General features: G+C 33.8%; 1 protein-coding gene across 2 annotated transcripts in view; it reads left to right on the plus strand.

Moving 5' to 3' along the window:
• Positions 1-20,755, plus strand: part of LOC118189531 (GTP-binding protein 10) — an 85,048-nt gene that overhangs the window by 2,361 nt on the left and 61,932 nt on the right. The window contains exons 1-3 of one of the 2 annotated variants that reach the window (XM_085824055.1): positions 169-198; positions 10,399-10,598; positions 10,714-10,805. In XM_085824055.1, the coding sequence (XP_085680181.1) occupies positions 184-198; positions 10,399-10,598; positions 10,714-10,805 (307 nt within the window). In that variant the 5' untranslated portion in view covers positions 169-183. Of the gene's footprint in view, positions 1-168; positions 199-10,398; positions 10,599-10,713; positions 10,806-20,755 lie in introns of those variants that run through there. The other variant, XM_085824054.1, reaches the window with a different exon arrangement.

Raw genomic sequence — 20,755 nt, forward strand, 5'->3', positions numbered from 1 at the left:
AGTTCCGATTACGCATTATATTGTGTGAGGGAAATGAGAGATCATGAGATATGTCATGTGACATTAATGGACGAATCACTGTTCTTTAATCGGAAAAGGGTGTAAATTTGTAAAAATATCTGCTGTAGAGCATTAGTTTCATTCTATGTTCTGTGAAACAGTGTTGTTTAATATTTGGATCCCATGGCCCTATATAAAGTAAATCCGAAATTTTTATTCCGTTTATGTGTAATTGAAAAGAATTGCTTAATTGCGGCTAAGTATGAATGTCCAACATGTGGGTATGAAATGAGATTGTGTGAAAGGAAGGATATTACAGATAAGTTTGAATGGTGGTGCAAGTTTTTCGAGATCAGGTAATTTCATATATGTCCTTTTTACCGAATTTAAAGATTCACAAAGTTTTCATGCATTTTCGTGAAATTTTTCTAATTTATGAGAAAAAAGCAGTGTACATGGATATAGTGAAGAGTGTGCGCAATGCCATTTTTGTGCAATTCTGGTATTTTTTTTAAGTAAAAATAAGTCGACATGTACATGGTTTAGTTATATTTTAATTAAATGATAGTTATTTTGTGAATTATATGTTTGTAGCAATTTGGTAAACGTTTCAGTGGAAGTAAACATGCATGGAAGTAATTTAAATATTTGAGACTAAGTATTTGTAACCATTTTTAATGTTTTGTTATAGATTCGTTGGTGACGTTTATAATAGATAATTTAGAGGTAAAAGTTTTTGGATATTTTATTTATTTTATACGTGCAAATGTTCATCTTTGGAAAGGGTATGTACTTTTTCGCGATCAGGTAATTTCATATATGTCCTTTTTACCGAATTTAAAGATTCACAAAGTTTTCATGCATTTTCGTGAAATTTTTCTAATTCATGAGAAAAAAGCAGTGTACGTGGATATAGTGAAGAGTGTGCGCAATGCCATTTTTGTGCAATTCTGGGATTTTTTTAAGTAAAAATAAGTCGACGTGTACATGGTTTAATTATATTTTAATTAAATGATAGTTATTTTGCGAATTATATGTTTGTAGCAATTTGGTATACGTTTGAGTGGAAGTAAATGTGCATGGAAATAATTTAAATATTTGACACTAAGTATTTGGGTACAACTCTGATATACTGCCTAATTTTCACCAAATGTGGCGATATGTGTTCTGCGCTAGTTTTTGGCACGATTGCGTGTTGTATGGCAACTCTGTTGACGTTGAAAAATCTTTCGCTGGAGTTCATTGGTTCCCGTCATGCTTTGTGTCTGAGAAGCTAGGGGGGGAAAGATTTAATGGTGAAAGTTGTTGAATTGAAGTTCGGCATAAGGAAATATCGTCGTGGCCATCCTGTTGAGGGACAATGGGTATTTGGAGGTGTGGAAAGAAGGTATGGGAGATTATTTTTAGTAGCTGTGCTTGATAGAAGTAGGGATTTGTGATTATTTGTTATTTTATTTATTTGTGAACCACAGTATGAATTTTCTGGATAGTGTGTCTGGCTGTCATATAAATACGATAGTGATTACGTGGTGGTATGTTAAAGGCGGTATGAAATTGGTATTTCTGTTGTTCTAAAAATCATTAATGCATAAGTGCATTCTATTTTATTCTTGTTCTTATTTTGTAGAATGTTATGTTCATTGTTTTATTAGTATGAATTTCTGTCGTTATTATTGTTTTTTTGAATTGTTTGAAATTTATTTTAGTTATTTTGTTGATTAGTGTGTACCGTCTAAACTGTGCAATTTGTAGATGTTTTTTAAAGTTGAAACAGAACGCTGTGTACATGGTATTCTTTGAAATTTATTGTTGTTATGTTAATTTATTAAAGCGAGGTGTGCATAGTTCGTAAATTCATTCGTTGCCTAGATGGTGCCATTCGTAGATGTTTTTTTTAAGTTAAAACAACATATCGCTGTGTACATGGACTCATGTCAAATAATTTTGGTTAGAAACTTCACGGTTTTGCTACCTAAATTTTTTGTTTTTGTTTCGGATTTTTTGCTTAAATTGTGTGTTTAAACCGTGTTTTAGGCTTAAAGTTCGAAATGTAGACAAAAATTTAGATAGCAATATGGCAGCGTAGATTTGGCGAGAAATTAGGCGCCTTGAGGGCACATATCAGAGTAGTTCCAGTATTTGTAACCATTTTTAATGTTTTGTTATGAATTCGTTGGTGAGGTTTATAATAGATAATTTAGAGGTAAAAGTTTTTGGATATTTTATTTATATTATACGTGGAAATGTTCATCCTTGGATAGGGTATATAATTTTTTGCGATCAGGTAATTTCATGTATGTGCTTTTTACCGAGTTTAAAGATTCACAAAATTTTCCTGCATTTTCGTGCAAATTTTTGTAATTTATGAGAAAATAGCAGTTTAGATGGATAAAGTCAAGAGTGTGCGCAATGCCATTTTTGTGCAATTCTGGGATGTTTTTTTAAGTAAAAATAAGTCGATGTGTACATGGTTACTGTGTATGTGCGATTTTGAAAAACGCGGCAAGGAGTTTGCGATTCTGCACTTTTTCCCAATTTTGCAGTTAATATTTGTCATGATTAAGCATTTTTGTTCCATAAAATTTCTAGCATAAGTGTAATGCGGCTAGTAGATTGTTGGAAATGTGTTGAGTAAATAAAAAAAAAAGAAACATGTCTTTACTTCGTGAAGACAAAATGGCGGCGAAAAAAAAAAACAGAGGGTTGCTGTAGCAGAGTTGGTCGCCAAATTTTCGCCAAAAATTCACCAAGTTACCATAATCCAAAGATAATCATATTTTTTTTTCTTTTTTAATTGCCTATTCCATCCATGTGCTTAATGACCCTTCTAACTCTTTTAAACGTAACCTTTCTTATGAATTGGTCTTCCAAATCTTTTGCAAGTCTTATAGCACTAATATCTGAGTCTTTTTAAATTTTTGTAATGTATATCTCCAACTCTGTGACTTTTAATTCAGAATGTGGTCCAGATTTCAGTGCATTTTCAATAGTTCCACCTAATTACCATCATTTTATAACATCAAAGATAGTTTAATGCTTTACATAAAAGACTTTCTAGATGTATCAAATACCTTTTTATGCCTTTAAATTGATGAACAATTTGTTAATTTGTACAGTCTTGCCATGTTCACTTCGGATATGGAATTGTTAATGTACACTGCTCGACATTGAAAATGCAACACCAACAAGGAATGGTCAGAAACTTATGCAAATTTTAGAGTAGACATACGTCACGGAGTTATGCGAATGATGTGAAATGAGCAGCTCTCCGACGCATGTGAAGTAAGATCTAAGGGAAGGAACGTGCAGAATGTCCAATATTCGTGTCATTATTTCTGCCAGACGAATTATTGAAGAAAGTTGGCTTTTATCCCGGAGGATACGTGTAATAGGAGAGAATGCCAGGCCGCCGTCAACGAAGGCACTTCCAGCGGATAGACGATTTTACGAGGAGTATGGTGATCGGACTGAGAAGGGTGGGTTGGTCCTTATGTCAAATCGCAGCGGATACCCACATGTATGTGAGCACGGTGCATCAGCTATGGCGAACATGGTTGGAACAAGGAAATGTGGGAAGATGGAAGGGTGCAGGTACAGCCAGAGTAACGTCAGCATGCGTGGATCGACGCATCCGCCGACAAGCTGTGGCGGTCCTGCAAATCACTTGTACCACAATTCTGCAGCGTGTACAAGATACCCTGGATATTCCCGTGTCGACCTGAACTATTTTCCGTTGATTGGTTGAACTTCGCCTGCACTCACGGAGTCTGTTAAAAAGACTGCCATTGACCCCACAGCATAGACGCCAACGTTTAGAATGGTGCCGGGCTGGAGCGATGTGTATGACAGAATGGTGAAATGTCATGTTCTCGGATAAGTCACGCTTCTGTTTATCCAGTGACAGTCGCCGCATACGTGTGTGGCTTCGAAGTGGAGACAGATCTAATCCTGCAACAACTGTGAAACGTTCCACCATGTGACAACGTGGCATAATGGTTTGGAGCGCTATTGCCTACAATTCCAGTTCTCCTCTATTTCCTATTCAGGGCACTATGATGGCCCAACGATACTTGGATAATGTACTGCGGCCAGTGGCAATCCCCTACATTCAGGGCCTGCCTAATGCAATTTTTCAGCAGGATAGTGCCCGACCACACAGTGCTTGCATCTGCCAACATGCTCTGCAAGGTATACAGATGCTTCCCTGGCCACCATACTCTCCTGACCTGTCGCCAATCGAACATGTATGGGATGTGATTGGACGCCGTTTGCAGATTCTGCCCCTGCCTCGTTCAGAAGATGAACTGTGACAAATGGTTGAAGGGGAATAGAGAGCCATCCCTCAGGACACCATACGCACTCTTTATTGACTTTATGCCTAGACGTGTTTCTTCGTGCATTGCTGTCCGCAGTGGTCCTACATCCTACTGAGCCGACACCGTTCTCACTCTGTATTTTATCATTTTGAAATAAAGATCACTCATTGCTGCTTGCTGTCTCTGTCTTTTTTCCAAATTACATCACTTTCTGACCACTCCTTCTTGGTGTTGCATTTTCAATGTCAAGCAGTGTATTTTGCTAAGCAAAGAATAATTTCCAAGTGCAGATTTAATTCTTGTCATTTATTTTAATTTATAACAAAAAAATATGACGAGAGATATTGTGTGCCAGAACATCTCAACAAAACTTTCACGTGTCCAAAATATTATGCGAGTTACGGATTAACGCTTTTTGAATAAATTATTGTATTACAAGAAATAATTTGATATTTATTTTCTAAATAACAAGGCTTGGTTCATATTTGAATCACATCAGTAGATTGGTTTAGCGTACCACAGCTAGAAGGTTGCCAATCCCTGGTATAAATTGTACAATAAAAATTGTGTAATAAAATTATTTAAAATTATACACAATAATTAAAAAGTTAAAATTATACACAATAAGATTGTGGGACAATTGTGTAAATAAAGTATAAATGGTACAAACTGTAGTAAGGAGTTTCTTGGTGATCCCTGGTATAAACTATAATAAAAAATTTCTTGATGAACGTTTGCATTTGCAACACAGGGAAGTCATATCTGATTCTGAACCTGTCCATCCAGTGGTTTATTACTTACCACCCAGTTTTTAAACCATTAATAACTAGCACTAAATTAAAAGCTGTATTTGACACATCAGCAAAGACATCCAGCAGATATTCACTTATTGACCTTCTGCATGTAGGCCCTAGAATTCAATCAGAATTATTTGTTCAATTTAGAACATATGCTGTCGCTATCTCGCAGATATAAAAAAAATAAGATAAAATTTCACACTTCGTGTTCTTTGGAAAAATCATGTGAATGAATCAATTCAAGAATATTGACTCCTAACGGTAATATATGAAACTTCCCCTGTGCCATTCTTATCAACTCGTTCTCTTCTCCAATTAGTTTTAGATGAATAAAAGTATTTTCCAAGGGCTTCCAAAATTTGTTATATTTGATTTTTAAGTTGGTGATCTTTTAACAGGTGCTGCATCAAGAACTGCTGCCAAACATTTAATGCATGACATCTTCTGCATAGAGGCAGCTTTATACTTTAGAAATGGTTGTCTAAGGCTGTGTTCAGACGGCGGCATAAATGTCACAGAGGCATAGTCACAAGGAATAAAATGCGAGAGTTCCGTTCACACCTGCAACATAGGGTCTAAGCCATACCCAATTAGAGAAGCTAAATTTGTGCATGCGTGGATGTGTCTACAACTTTCCCACTGTGTTTTCCCATTCAGGTTTTGTGCGTTCGCCCTGCTTGGTTGACGCTTATCCCAAGCAGTCGAAAAGTTTAAAACTTCGAACTTTATGCCAAGAGCCCTAAACCAGACTTTGTGACGTAGCACAGACTGGTTGCCTGGCAACACAGATTGCCTTAAACCACTTATGGCTTTCATACTGTTGTCTGAATGCAGCTTAATATTCCTTACGTATTAGAAGCACTGTCACAAGAACTCAGAGAAAATGCACCTCAGTTGGACATTTTCAAGGAATGACCAAAGAAGTTGTTGCCATCCCTACAGTGACACATTTGATTTTAACATGCTACTATCTGTAATTTCCATGCTCACGAAATGGAACGTGCTGTTAGAAACTGTGAGACTTTGATTTCGTAGGCTGGTTAGACTGTTGTTATTTCTGCAAAAATATTTCTTCAAGACTTGTGGACTGAAGTTAGATTGCGATGAACTCACATTCATTAATGATTTGGACTCACTTTCATGAAGCCTTAAATTTGCTTAATAAATTAAAAATTCCTAGAAGGATTTTAGTTAATAATTATCATAAGATAAAGTTACATGCCTTGTGTGATTCATCTTGGAAGGCTTATTGTGCAGTTATTTATGCTAAATCTTTTTCTGAAGAAGCAAATAAAGTGTCATGAGTATGTGCCAAAACAAGAATTGTACCACTTAAAGTGTCGTTCTTACTAAGACTAAAATTATGTGCTTGCATTATTGTTAGCAAATCTGCTAAAGGCAGTGAGGAAATGTTTGAATGTTCCTGCTAATAACTGTTTTGTATATTCAGATTCTACTATCACCTTATTCTGAATTTCCTCTGAATCACAGGGATGGCTTCCTTTCATAGCCAGTCGAATGTAAAAAATTCAAACCATCATTCCTGAAGTGAAATGGAATCATGTTCAATGAAAAAATAATCCTTCTGATTTTGGTATTGGAGGAATTAATTGATTATGATCAGTGGTTCAACGAACCTTCCTGGTTACAGAATTATTATCCAGTATCTGTATTGGATGAACAAATATACATTAAATTGGATGGTCAAGAAGTAGCCAAGGAAGAAAGAAAATGCATTATTTTTAATTTTGCTAAAATTGATGCCGATTCTTTTCTTTGGAAATTTTCATCTTTGTCAAAATAATGCCTATTTTTTAAGATTTATGAACAATTTTTTGAAGTGCACTTTGGAGATAAGAGGATTTCTTGTTAGTAAAGAATAATGTGAGTTGTACAATAGTAAGCATTTCACAATATTCTGAATTTCTTTATGAAATATTAAGCTTAAAGAGTGGAAAATCTGTGAAATGGAACAGCTGAATAATATCCATAAGTCTATTCCCAGATAAAATAAGAGTTATTCGTGTTGGAGGACAGTTAAGAAATTCAAACTTTTTGGAAAATCAAAGGCATCCCATGCTTATTCCTCAAAAAAATTTTCGTTACTAAGCTCATCATTAGGTACTATCACGAAATGTATTTGCATGCACCTTGTGCAATTTTACTTTCTATAATAAGACAAAATTTTTGGATTGTTGCAGCTGTTATTCTAAGAAAATGTTCCAAGCTTAGATTAATTTTATGATACTAACACTACACTTTTTAACCATTAACTAATTAACTATTGCAACACTAACTAACCATTAAGTACTCCCTCCGGGCAAAATTATGATTGAGTGTATTGTAACTCTGCAATGAATGTTAGACTTTATGTAACAGTTTTAAGCAGTACCTTCAGCCACCACATATGTGTTGGGGAACTTTGTGACATTTAAAATTAATTTGGCAAGCAGTGAAAAATACTACGGCAGCCTTTAGAAAAATAAAAAACCTCAATATGAGAATGTACAGTTAGTAACATTTATTTACAGTTAACGAGAAGTAATATTTGTTTACCTTTGAGGAAACAACATTTATTTACATTTGAATTGCTGCTACAAAAGAATATTTTGTATCATACATATTTCTACCATGTAAATTATTGTTGTAAATATGATTTGGTTTATGTGATTATGGCAAAGCCTCAAGGGCTATGTGCCTAAGGGGAGGGATATCTTCGTGGACGATTTTCTAAGGGAAACTGGCTCATGTGTATGTTACCATGAAAACGCCCATGTAGCCAGCCCATTCGCGGGATTCGAACCTTGGACAGAAAGTACCAGTGTTTAGTGACTTTACTGCACGGCCAGTGGTTAAGTCTATTGTAAATGGAAATCCAAGTATTAGCAAGCCATTCCTCTTTGTCTTTTATTTTGCAATTTCTCTGTAAATAATTTCATTTAGTGGTTGTTTTTACACTTTTACTCAGGATACAAAGTTACATGCTTGTGTAAGAAAACTACTGCTTCTTTTGACTTGATAATAAATATGGCCAGAATATTAGATTAAAAATTATTAATGAATCATATCATGAAGAAACTAATTTTTATTTTCAAATTTATAGAAAGCTAAAAATTGCTAAAATGGAAAAAAGAAAAAAGAAAAAAAAAAAAAAAAAAAGAAAGATATCTTGCCATCAAAATTAATCGTAAAAATCTAAAATGTGGCAAATTATAAATATAGCAGAAAATTATCTCTCCCTTTAACAGATAGACAAAATCACAATCAAAACAGTCTGAAAATCAAATTTCTTGCAGGTTAAAAAATCGAAAGATCGTTACCAAGCTCGATGATTAATCTTCCAGTTTTGGCAGTTGACCGAGTTTGATGCTTTAATCCTGAAGTACCTTTTGACCTCCTAAATGCTTAAAAACCATACTGAAATATTTTCTTTTGCATAATGTAACTTAACATTTTACTAAAATAAATCAGCATTAATTATATAAATTAGCACAGTACAAAGTCCGAAATCTGGACGTCAATTATCCGGAATGATCTAAAATCCGGACATCAAAAACCACCAACAACGTTTTTCTTGTAGGCTTTACGCATGTGCATTTGGTTCCACCCCTCCGCGCATAATATAACATCTGGAGAATCCCGATTCTTAATTTCACTTTGACACTAAGTAAAATACCTTGTTATTGAAGAAACAATCATTTTAGCATAAATTTGTACGACCAGTAATTTGGCTGCATTGCTGTGTATGTGCTTGGCATACATCTCAAGCCGAAACATCCCACATAGATACATCGTTGATCTGATGCCAATGTGGTGAATAATTATTTATTATACTTTCTTTTCATCACCGCATGTTTATCAAAACATGACAACTTGAGTAGTGACTCATGTAGCGATGTCTAAACAATTTTTTTTATGTTAGTAATTGAATAATAATGGGGTATGGTAACCTCGCTTGGAGATGATTACAGATTTAAGTTAAATGAGATAAAAAATGTTGACGAGGAAAAATTTACCAAAAATTTCTTTCCATATGCTAAAATAGATTTTGTTGATGATACTCATAGACCCAAAGATTACATTTAGAGATATTTGAATTAAGAATGACTAATTTGTTATTCACATAAACATATAAATAAGTATAGTATATGTGGGAATTTATTTATTTATTATAGACATAAGTATTATAAATAACTACACTAATACAATTCAGACTTAAATGTCTCAGTGTGCAATAGAAGCAAGATAAAATTAAACGGAACAACTTGTTGTTAATCACAAAGCTCATGATGCATAGCCAAATATGTATAGTGAAGAATAGCTAAATTTGATGATAGCCACTAATTTTAAAGGTTTTCGGATATCACAAAACAAATGTGAAATTTTCCAATTAACGGCTTTTGTAAAGAAATGTGGAGAAGCGGCAATAAATGAAGATGATATAAAAGAAGTTTTTCATTGTCATGGCACTGCTTCTCAGTCATCATTCAATTAATGAAAGGTGAACTCTGTAGTATGGGCTCTAGATTCAGAAAATACCGCTACTGATAGTGAAGAAAGTGACAGAGAAGTTATTGAAAACGAGAAAATTTCGATTGACAAGTTAGTCAGAGTTCTCAAAACAGCAGTTACAGGACTTCAAGATTTTGTCTATCTACAGAATTAAAGAGAAAGTATTAGCAAAGAAAAAGAAGCAACTTAAACAACGTACATTGAAAGAAATGTGTAATAAGGTAAACAAATAAATATTAAGCTTTTTTTTTTTTTTTTTTTTTTTTTTTTGTAAATTTTGATATCCTTTAAATCATAAATGCTTCATTATTTCGTAATTTTAATTTAATAATTTCTACATGCCATTTTACTAGATTTAAACTGATGATCTAATATCCGGAAAAATTCCAAATCTGGAATCGCCGAAGTCCCAAGCAGACCGGATTTCGGACTTTGTACTGTAACAAATGAAGTATAGAGTTCACCCTCTAACTAAAGATTAATCTGAAAATTTTGTTTACAGTTTGTAATTTTTCATATGCCAGATGTGTGAAATTTTAATTATTAAAAAGTCTTTTTTAATTAATATTTAAATTTTAATTTTACCTTGAATATGAAGACACATCTTTTCATTCTCCTTTATATTTTCAAAGACCTGGACGGTGACTGCTCAGATCATCCAAATGTGGTTGCTTGTCAGATCAGTTAAAAATGCCAGCATTCAATTTTGGTATAATTTCCATATTTAAAACCCAAAATTCATTTAACCGTAGCTGTTTTATTTCCTCATTTAGAAACAAAGACGAACATTCATAGATTCTATCAGAATTAGTGCTCATGGAGGAAGAGGAGGTAATGGACTTCCAAAGTATGGCGGTGTTGGTGGTAAAGGAGGAGATGTGTACGTTGAGGCATGTGATTCATATACACTTAAAAAATTAAAAGTAGAACATCCTGATCAACGTTTTGTTGCAGGAAAGGGAGGTGATAGCAAGTAAGTATAATTCTTTTAGTCAGAAAATGCTAATCAAGCTCATAAAAAGTATAATTTGTTCATGTTAACTGTGATCTGTTTAAACATGTGATAAATGAAATTGTTTCATATGTAGGAGATTTATGATTTTGGGAAGTCCTGGCAAAGATTGTATTATAAAATGCCCTGTGGGAGTTTCGGCTGTTACCGACAGCAAGCAAGTTTTAGGTAAGGATTAAAAATAGGTAAATGCATTTTAAATAATTATTTTTATAGTATATTTATTTTCATCTTAAACAGCAATAGTGACTAAGTAGAAGCTTCCTTTATTAATGTAATGATGGTTTTACTTAATTATTTGTGTTTTTTCTTTAATGTAGTTGTAATCTTTTTCTTTAAAAAAATTTAATTTAGGTAAAAATTTTGTTTAGAATTAAATAAAAGATTAAATCCTTAAAAATTTAACTAAATTAGACTTTTCTTACCACATTCATAACCAGTGGCATAGCTAGAGAGGGGCAGGGGGGACATCTGTCCCCAGGTACAGCATCCAAGGGGAAGGGCAAATTGATGTTATGGAATTTTAGAATTAAATGTTTTCCATCCTTGGTAGACAGTAGGAGCATAAAATCTGTGATTGTCCCCAGGGGCTGAAAAACCTATCTATAGCTTTGTTCATAATCTAATTAAGGACAAAACTTACTAAAATAAATTTTAATAATTTGAAATACCAAGAATATCTTTAAGCTTATCTGATTAGTTAACTTTTTTTGATAAAATTATTATTTTCAGAATGCTTTGTAAATGGGGCAAAATATCTGCCGTAATATCCGGAAGAAACGCTGCGTCGTTAACGTGTTTAAAACTTAAATTTTCAGCGGGTACGGCGTTTAGGTGCACTAAAAATAAAATATTTCCTATGATGGTTATTGTACATAGTTTGGATGGCCTTGTCATCATACATAGCCTGGTGCTATTCCCACACAAAAGACCACTCAGTTGCGTTTTGCGAACGTTATTTTGTTTACATTCTTCCCTTGAACGGACCTACATGCCTTATTCACCCTATACGGGATATCAGAACAATAACATTCTTCCTCCTTTCAAATCAACATTCTCATCAGTTTGAATAGTCTCTCTCCTCTGCCATTCGATGAATCTTCCAGGACCCATCCTCTCCCCACCCCTGCCTTTTCTGCAATTTTTTTCAAAGGCGGGCACGACTCCATCTGCCTCACAATAACGAACTCTGACGTATTTCCTCTTCAGCATGAATCGATTTTTCTTGGCATTCTGCCAGATACAGATCCCATCAGTTTGGGTGCAAGTGCTTGTTGGATAGTTTTTAAGTAAGAAGGGAGAGGAAAATTTTTGAAAATGGCACCTAAACATCACAGAATCTATACCAAAGAATATGTATTGTTAAGAAGGAAAGCTTCGCAGCAGCAGAAGTGGCTCCTCCGAATAAAAATTGACACAACTGCGCATGTGTGAAATATCTGTCGCCAAAAAGCGCCAAAGCTCGAAGCTGATGTCGAAGTTCAAACAGGTTCGATGGTCACGTTTATCAAGAGTTTAAAGCTGTGTGACTCCATTTTTTCACCTACATATTGACAGATATAAAATCAGACATCAAACTGTAATATGGATAATACAAATTCAACTAGTAAAGCAAAAAAGCACGAAAATTCGAGTTTAAATTATCGCGAAAAGTCAAAGAACGATTAATCTTAACATGTGTTCCTCAATTTCCTGTACACGTGGCGGAGGTGGAAAGTCTTGGCCAGGTACATCACAAGGGGTGAAATTCTCGCCAACAGGTTCCGTCACCAAATCCCTTAGCGAATTGTCCCTCTTCTTTCTAGCGGCCTATAAGACAAACTGGTTTACATTATGTCTATGGAGCCTTTCCTTCTTTACATAGACTTTCTTTGGCTATACTGTTGGTTTTAAGCTTAATGTAATTTCACGTGCTGAACAAATTGGAAATAGAGCAGCAGCTCGAGAGTTTGAAGTGGACGAGAGATGTATTCGACGTTGGAGAACTGAAAAAGAACTTAAAAATATGCCACAACAGAAACGAGCCAAAAGAAGTGGTACTGGTACTGTAAGGTGGCCAAATCTAGAGGATGACTTTGCAAACTGGATAAACTAGCAATGAAGAAAGGGAATAGCAATTTCGACTGTAAAAATTCGCTTACAAGCAAAATTTATAGCAAAACAAATGAACATAAATGATTTCAAAGGAGGGCCTTGCTGGTGCAGAAGATTTATAAAAAGAAAAAATATTACTGTGCGTACTAGAACAACAGTCAGGCAACAATTACCAATGGACTGGCAGGATAAAAAGGCATCTTTTCTAAAATATGTGACACAAATAATAAATATGGATGAAACGTCGTTAGCTTTCGACTCTCCTGCAAACAGAACTGTTGATGAAACTGGTGCAAAAACTGTAACTGGGCTTACGATGGGGCATGAAAGAACGTCATTTACATGTGTGTTAGCTTGTGCCACAAACGGTGACAAGCTAAAGCCGATGATCATTTTTAAACGAAAGACTATTCCGAAGGGATATTTTTCTGATGACGTAATTATTTGTGCAAACGAGAACGGCAGGATGTGCGAAACAATCATGCATGAGTGGCCACAAAAAGTTGGCAGTGTCGTAAGGGGTCTTTTTTCCAACCAAAAGGGTTATTAAGAATGGATTCTATGCGTGCTCATTTATTTGAGTTGGTGAAAACCAGATGTCAAAAATTGTCTACGACCGTAGCAATAATTCCTGGTGGTTTGACAAAAATCTTACAACCATTAGATTTGTCAGGTAATAAATCCTTCAAAGCTGAAGTCCAAAAGCGGTGGGAGTGTTGGATGAATGAAGGATTGCATACGTATACCAAAAGCGGTAAAATGCGTTGAGCATCTTATGAAGAAATTGCAAAGCAGGCAGGAAGTGCATGGAAATCAGTAAAAACATCGTCAATAATAGCAGGGTTCAAAGAAGCTAAAATTATATCCTTAGATAAAAGATTGTAAACCAAGAGGATGAATGTGACAATCTGGAAGACTTAGATCAGGATTTACTAAATCTTTTTAATTCGGATAGTGAAGAATCAGATTTGGATGGATTCATATGATGTATAGTTTACTGTAATTCCTTTTGTAAATAAAATTTAAAATTTCCTTTTGTCATCCAAATTTAATATTTCGTTGTTGCAAGATTTCTTATAATATAGTCTGAGTATTACAAATATGGACTTCTTTAGTGGGTAAATATAAGTATATACGTGAACGTAAATATATTTTCAACATTTCTCACCTTTAATTTATTTTTGAGTTATGGTTTCATTTCATGCATTTTTCTTAACTGATATGTCATATATCAGGACTTAGTTTGAGATTTAACATCTATACAGCCCACGACGATGTCACGCGCAATTTAATCTATTGCGGCGTTTCTGTGTAATTTTAATTTTTTTCCACCATTTTTCTCGAGTGCGGTGTTTACGCTGATCCGGCCTTTCTTCCAGAAATTACGGTATTTTATATTTGGACAAGCGTGATAATTTATTTGATTTGTGAGATGTCTACTCTATGGTAGGAAATATTTAAATATTTCTATGGTAGCAGATTTTGTGATGGTTTGACTATATGTTAAAGACTAATTTATAAAACAAAATTCTGAACTGAAGTTTTTCAGCCTTCAATTTCATTTTCATTCATATTTTTTAAATAGGCTATGTTCTTTTATTGCTGTTCTAAAATATGATATATTTTCTTTCTTCATGTTCGTACGGAGTTCGTACATTTGGAGTGAATAACGACGACACTTGATGAAATATCGAAACACACTTTATTTACCAATAGTCTCAGGACAGCTCCAAAATCACTTTTTACAGTCGTCGAAGATCTACTATAAATACGCTGGAACAAACAGCAACACAGCCTTCACTGTCAGGCAGTAACGGTGGAGACAGCTTCACATAGGAGAGACAGCTTCCAATACACAATTGTGTGCGCTGGAGATAAAAATTATCGAGTTCTCTTTATTTTATTACTTATGATTTTATTTTGCTTTTTATTAGTCCAAAGAGGCTTTGTCCCTGAAGGACTATTGCTTTTGTTTTGCGATTTTGCGTTGAATCACTATAAATGTCCGTTTCACTTTTCAAACTGTTGCCACCAAATGTTAGAGTCCTGCATTATATTTGAAGAAATTAAATAATGAAAAATCTGCATAAATGTATGTATATTTCTCGCATTGTAATAAAAGAACGGTACATAGAGCCATCAAATTTTGAATGACATAATCCGCCTATGAATGTGGGCATGTGGAAGAACAAATTTGAAATTTGGAATTGTTTTATTGTTGATTTCATATTTTGTAAAACTTTAACAAATTTTTTAATAACAAACTCAACGATTTAAAAACAAGCAATGGCAACACTCTACCGGGGGGGGGGGGGGAACCTTTTTATCTCCAACGCACACAACTGTGTATCGGAAATTTTAAAGATATGCTCATTTTAGAATTATTTTGTGACATTGCTAGTGAACTGAATTTTATGATTTAAGTTAAAAGAACATGATATTTAATAAATGAAGGTAACACACAAAATATTAAAAAAATACCCTTTTGGACGTAATTTAAAGTCTGAAACCTTTCGGATTTTTTTTTTTTTTTTTTTTTTCTGATTCAGTAAAAGTTTAACAAGTGTGTTATCTTTTAAATCTTCAGTTAGAGTTTGATCGCAAGAAATTTCTATCAATTGTTCTTTTTCTTCATGAGATAAAATTTTAGGTACATTTGAACAAAATGGATTTCTAATCCAATTTTATTTTTCATAATCCTTGGTAAAATACATGTTGCAATTATTTATCAATGCTAAGCAATGTTTTCTAATGTTGGATGCCAATTCTTCTTTTAGTTTGAAATTATTTCTAGTCAGAAAACTTTTTAAAAGTGATAAAAAGCTTAAAATATTATTATCCAATTCTTTGGTTATTAGCTGGAGTTTTTTTTTTAATCATTGCATATGTCTAATGGTAAACAAATCAACACTTTGTAATCCTAAATTTAATTCATTTAACTTCCCAAAAGCATCAGCTAAATGTGCTAAATGCGCCAACCATAATTCACTAAATAAACATTTTTGCAATTCAACCATTGAATCACACATGAAAATTTGAATTTCTGATCAAAGTTCAAAACAATGATTTAAAACTTTGCTCTAGATAACCACTTCTCTTTGGAATATAACAAAAGCGTTTTATGTTCACTTCCCATCTCTTGGCATAAAATCGTAAATATTCTTGATTTTAAAGATCAGGTTTTAATAAAATTAAACAATTTTAACAGTTTTATTCAAAACGATATTCAGGTTTTCAGGTATATAGTTTTGGGTATTAAAACTTCATTCTAAATGGAGCAGTGAGTAAATTTAGTTTCAGGTGTGACTTTCTGTATTTGAGAAATAACACCAGAAAGTTTTCCTGTTGAAGCTCGATCTCAGTCACTGCATACGGCAATGAACTTATTCCAAGGAATATCATTCTTAGTCATCAATAAAACTCTCAATTAGTTTGAAAATTTCATTTGCAATTGCTCTATCATGAAGAGATTCATAAAATAAATACTCTTGAGCAATTAGTTTATCATCTTCAAAACATATGTAAACTAATAACTGAACAAAGTTCGTGATATCAGTACTTTCACCCTTTTGCAAAGTGAAACATTCACTGTGTTTTATTTTTTGAATAAGTGTCTCTTTTATGGAATTTGCCATTTCATGAATTCGTCGACTAATTGTATCATTTGATAATGGAATATTATTAAGTACATTAGCCGTTTTTTCATTGAATAATATTAAACAATATCTTTAGCTCCTGGTAGTATAAGGTTTTCTCCAACAGTGTGATCCTGCCCAGTCTTGGCAATTCTTAGGCTTACTAGGTAACTAGTTTCCAAAGCTTTTTCGCTGGAAGTAACAAAACTTTCATTACTTGTTTGCAATTTTTAAACTCCGATAATTTCCTCTTAAAATAGTCTTCAGATTTATCCTTGAAATTAGCACGCTCAGATTCTAGATGTCTTTTTAGAAACTATGATTTCATACTTCAATCGGATAATAGCTCACTGCAAGCAACATGTTGAGGTTCATTTCATTTCGATTCGATAAATAATTTTCATTACAGTTTCTATTAACATTTTTTTTTTTTTTTTTTTTTTTTTTTTTTCAGTGTTCTTAGTGCTAGTAGATTGTCCTGGATCCATTACCTGTAAATCATTACTTTTCTGTTTAATCAATCCTAGAGATTTTTCCTTTCGAAAATCTAGGTTTGTATTATTATTTTTTCACAAATTTTTAAATGCGCAATATATTATGAGTTCTTCAAAATGCGACAATATTCTCAAATCGAGGAAAAAAGTAAGGAATACAAAGCAAGAAGAAGACAAAATAGCTGCTGTTAGAGACAGCAAATCAACGTAAAAAAAAAAAAATTATTATTACTGAAAATAGAGCAATGTGAGCCCGGAAAGGGTGTCGATGCAAAGTGTAGACATGCTAATAAATAGATCAGCTGTAAAAGAATTAATGAGATAGTGTTGTCGCTTATAGGAACTTATTTTTATTTCCTATTAAATAAAACATCCATTTCTATTACTCCTTTTAAAAACATCATTTATGACAAATTTTGTTATTTCTGTGGCTAAAAGAATATTTGTGAAAATAAAAACGGATTATTTTGCTAAAGTCTGTGAGCAACTATTGACCTTGAACAAAGCTTAGATCGCATCAATTTACAATTGTTAGAGAAAACCTTAAGTAAAATGTTGGGGTATTTAATTTTTGAATTTAACAGCTAAAATATTTTGTTTCTTTGCATACCACCAGTTGAAAATTGCTGGTCTAGACTATAATCCATTTCTTTAGTAGTCTGAGCATGTCTGGTGTTACTAAGTTCAGAGGTAAAGGCACCTATGGGTGTTTGTAGGTCCTCCAAGTTGCATGGTGTGACCCATATACTTTGTGTTTCACAAAGCTTCCCCCCCCCCACACACACACACATGAAAAGTCACATGGAGTAATATCCAGTGACCCGGGGTCCCAGGAAACACCACTTTGATGTTTGTTTTGGCATGGCCAATCCAATGATTAGGAATCACGTTGAATCATGCACTTCTAGCTCCTAGTGTGGAGGTGCACTATCCATCTAAAAGATGTAACTGTTCAAGTCTTCCTGTAATTGTGGAAAAAGCTAGATCTGTAACATATTAAGGTATGTTTTGCCATTCACTGTCTCTTCCATTAAAAAAAAAAAAAAAAAAAAAAAAAAAAAAAAATTGGCTAATACGATTTGGTCTATGAAATTGCGCAAAATGCGTTCATCCTAGCTGAATCTCATTCATGCTGCATGGTACAATGAGGGTTTTTTTGTCTTCCAGATTCACACATTGCGTTGGTTAACTTTCCCACTGATTTGGAATTTTACCTTATCACTGAATATGAAAAATAGAGAGAAACATTTTCAAGTTCAAATATTCCATTTACAGAGGCTGTTCGCACATTCTTTAGACAATTTTGGTAAGCGGTAATAAAAAATTGTTTGCTGCAAAAGAAGTAATTGCAATTGTACTATGTTTTTAATAGTCAAAATTATCGTCTGTGGCTTGAAAGTTTTGTTTTTATTCAAAATGGCGAATTTAACAAAGCAGTAGTTCGAAGGCTACATTTACGCTCTTTCCGAAGAGAAATATGCATACTCCGTTATCCCAAAACGATGGGAGAGTCATGGTTTTGTGATATCTAAAGCGTTGATAGGTAATATCATCAACAAGAAAGGAAAAAAAAAACATCAAATTGGAGCCTCAAGTGGGACAAAAATTCCAAACAAGTATCCAAGGAAAAAATGGACATCTTCGACTTCGACATCATATCTTTTCCACATACACGCTACAAATATGTGGCCTTCCTGTACTTTTGCGTTTACAAAGAGAACCTGTTTCTTCTAATTGGTGATACCATTTTCAAACGCTTTTGCCTGTTGGACTATCTTCTTCAAATCATCTATGAAGCACACGTTGGACCAAAATTAGTTTTCAATTATCGTTGTTTAATGTTAAAAGAAAATCCCCCTAGTCAAAGGACAGTTGCAAAATCATTAAAATGCTCGGTGTCCACTGTAAACAAAATGATAAACATTGATTTAAATCTTAAGAAAGCAAAAAAACGCAATGTGCATCATCTTCTTCCAAAGCATGTCGCTCAACGCAGGACACGCTGCAGAATTCTATATGAGAAACGCTTATCCAAAGAAAAAGGGAAAACAATTGTCACAATAGTTGAAGCATGGGTGTATTTAAATGATTGTAACAAAAAAAAAAAAAAAAAAAAAAAAAAAAAGAGCCATTTATTATCATAAAAGGGGAGGAAAAAATTTAAGTACATGGTTCAAAGAATCGAAAGAAAGTTTTTCTAAGGGATTCATGATTGTTGCTGGTTTTTCTTATAATGGCAAGTTAAAAATAAAGAGAGTGCAAAAAAATGTCAAGATTAACTCCAAATACTATCAGGAACATATTTTATCGCCAATTTTTCAGAATGAAATACCATCGCTTACATACATAGCCTAGATACACCATCGCCTAGATACAGTGCCATTAATCTGTGAGACTCCTTCAGGACAAAGCTAGCAGTCACACATCAAAATCCACTGTAAATTTCCTAAAAGAAATGGAACAAAAAAACTGGTATCAAGGCCATACATACCCTTCACTGATATCTCTACTAAATCTCCCGATGTGTCACCTAGGGATTTTTGTGCTTTCGGACTTTTAAAAACTGCATTATCCAAATGTTGTCTCAAAACCCTAGCAGGACTCTGTAAAGCTGTTCAGGAGGAATGGGATAGAATACCTCTCCTGCTACTTCAAAAGGCATTATTATCCTGGAAATTGCGGTGTTGATAGTTCAGAATAAGGGATGTCAAATAGAACATTTAAAACAAAGAATTTTATGTAATTTAGTTTTGTGAATACAATATACATCATCTAAAAATTGTGTGAACAGCCTCTGTATTTGTCCTTGTCTCTAAGAAGTAAAGCTGCAATCTGTAAGGTTCCATGCAGTGATTTTTTCAAAACACACCACATCACTGTTTGCCGGTTCCAGTTCGTAACTCACTTTGTTAATTGATTACTTTGGGCTGCATAGAAACACCACTCTTATCTTTTCCACATACTCGCTACAAATATGTGACCTTCCTGTGTTTTTGCCTTTACAAAGAGAACCTGTTTCTTCTAATTGGTGATACCACTTTCAAATGCTTTTGCCTGTTGGACTATCTTCTCCAAATCATCTATGAAGCACACGTTAGACCAAAATTACACTTTTCGATTTGACATATTGCAAGATTCAAAATGCCTTCTCTTCCTGAGATGCCATTTTTCATTCTAGCGATTGCAGTGCCGCCACAGCTTTTGTACTCAGTACAGGCTATGGTGGAAAGAAAATAGTTCAGTTTTCTTTCATTTTAAACCCATTGTGGTACATTTCTGTTTAAATATGAATTTATTAGTCTTTCAAAATACCGACCATCATTTTGAATAACCCTGTACTATTACGCAAAAGAGCTTCAGAAATACAGTGTGTAGAATATGTAATTCTGAGCAGAAAATTCTGAAAGCATGTATTTTATTTATTTATCTACCTAGAGGATGTAAATATGCATTTTGTAAAGTAACTTAACCAACTAGAGCAAAGAAATCATTGTGATTTTTATTGGATAAGTTTGGGATGACGTGTGCTAGTATACCTGAAAAACAGAAGAACACATATTATAGTTACCATTAATGTGGTGTAGTTTACGTAAGTGGATAAAAAAACTTCCAATACAAACACTAGGATTTATTAATGACATGAGATTTTGCATGATGGAAAAAAGCATAAGGTTTTTGAACAACATTATGTGGAATGAAAAATGAAGAAGATACCCATTTATTGACAGTCGCATTTAGCAAGAACTCTCAGTACAATGGAATGAAATCAATACAATGGAATTTGTATTGATGACTGAGACAGCAGCACTATAATAAAACCTTCTTATGATGCCTTTCGTATTAGTTCATCTTTTCCCTCAAATATCTGTTTAACAGTAACATTCAATTAGAGTGT

This window comes from Stegodyphus dumicola, chromosome 9 (assembly GCF_044657685.1).
Source record: "Stegodyphus dumicola isolate Sdum_Otavi_A_Nest chromosome 9, ASM4465768v1".
Taxonomy (NCBI): Eukaryota; Metazoa; Arthropoda; class Arachnida; order Araneae; family Eresidae; genus Stegodyphus; species Stegodyphus dumicola.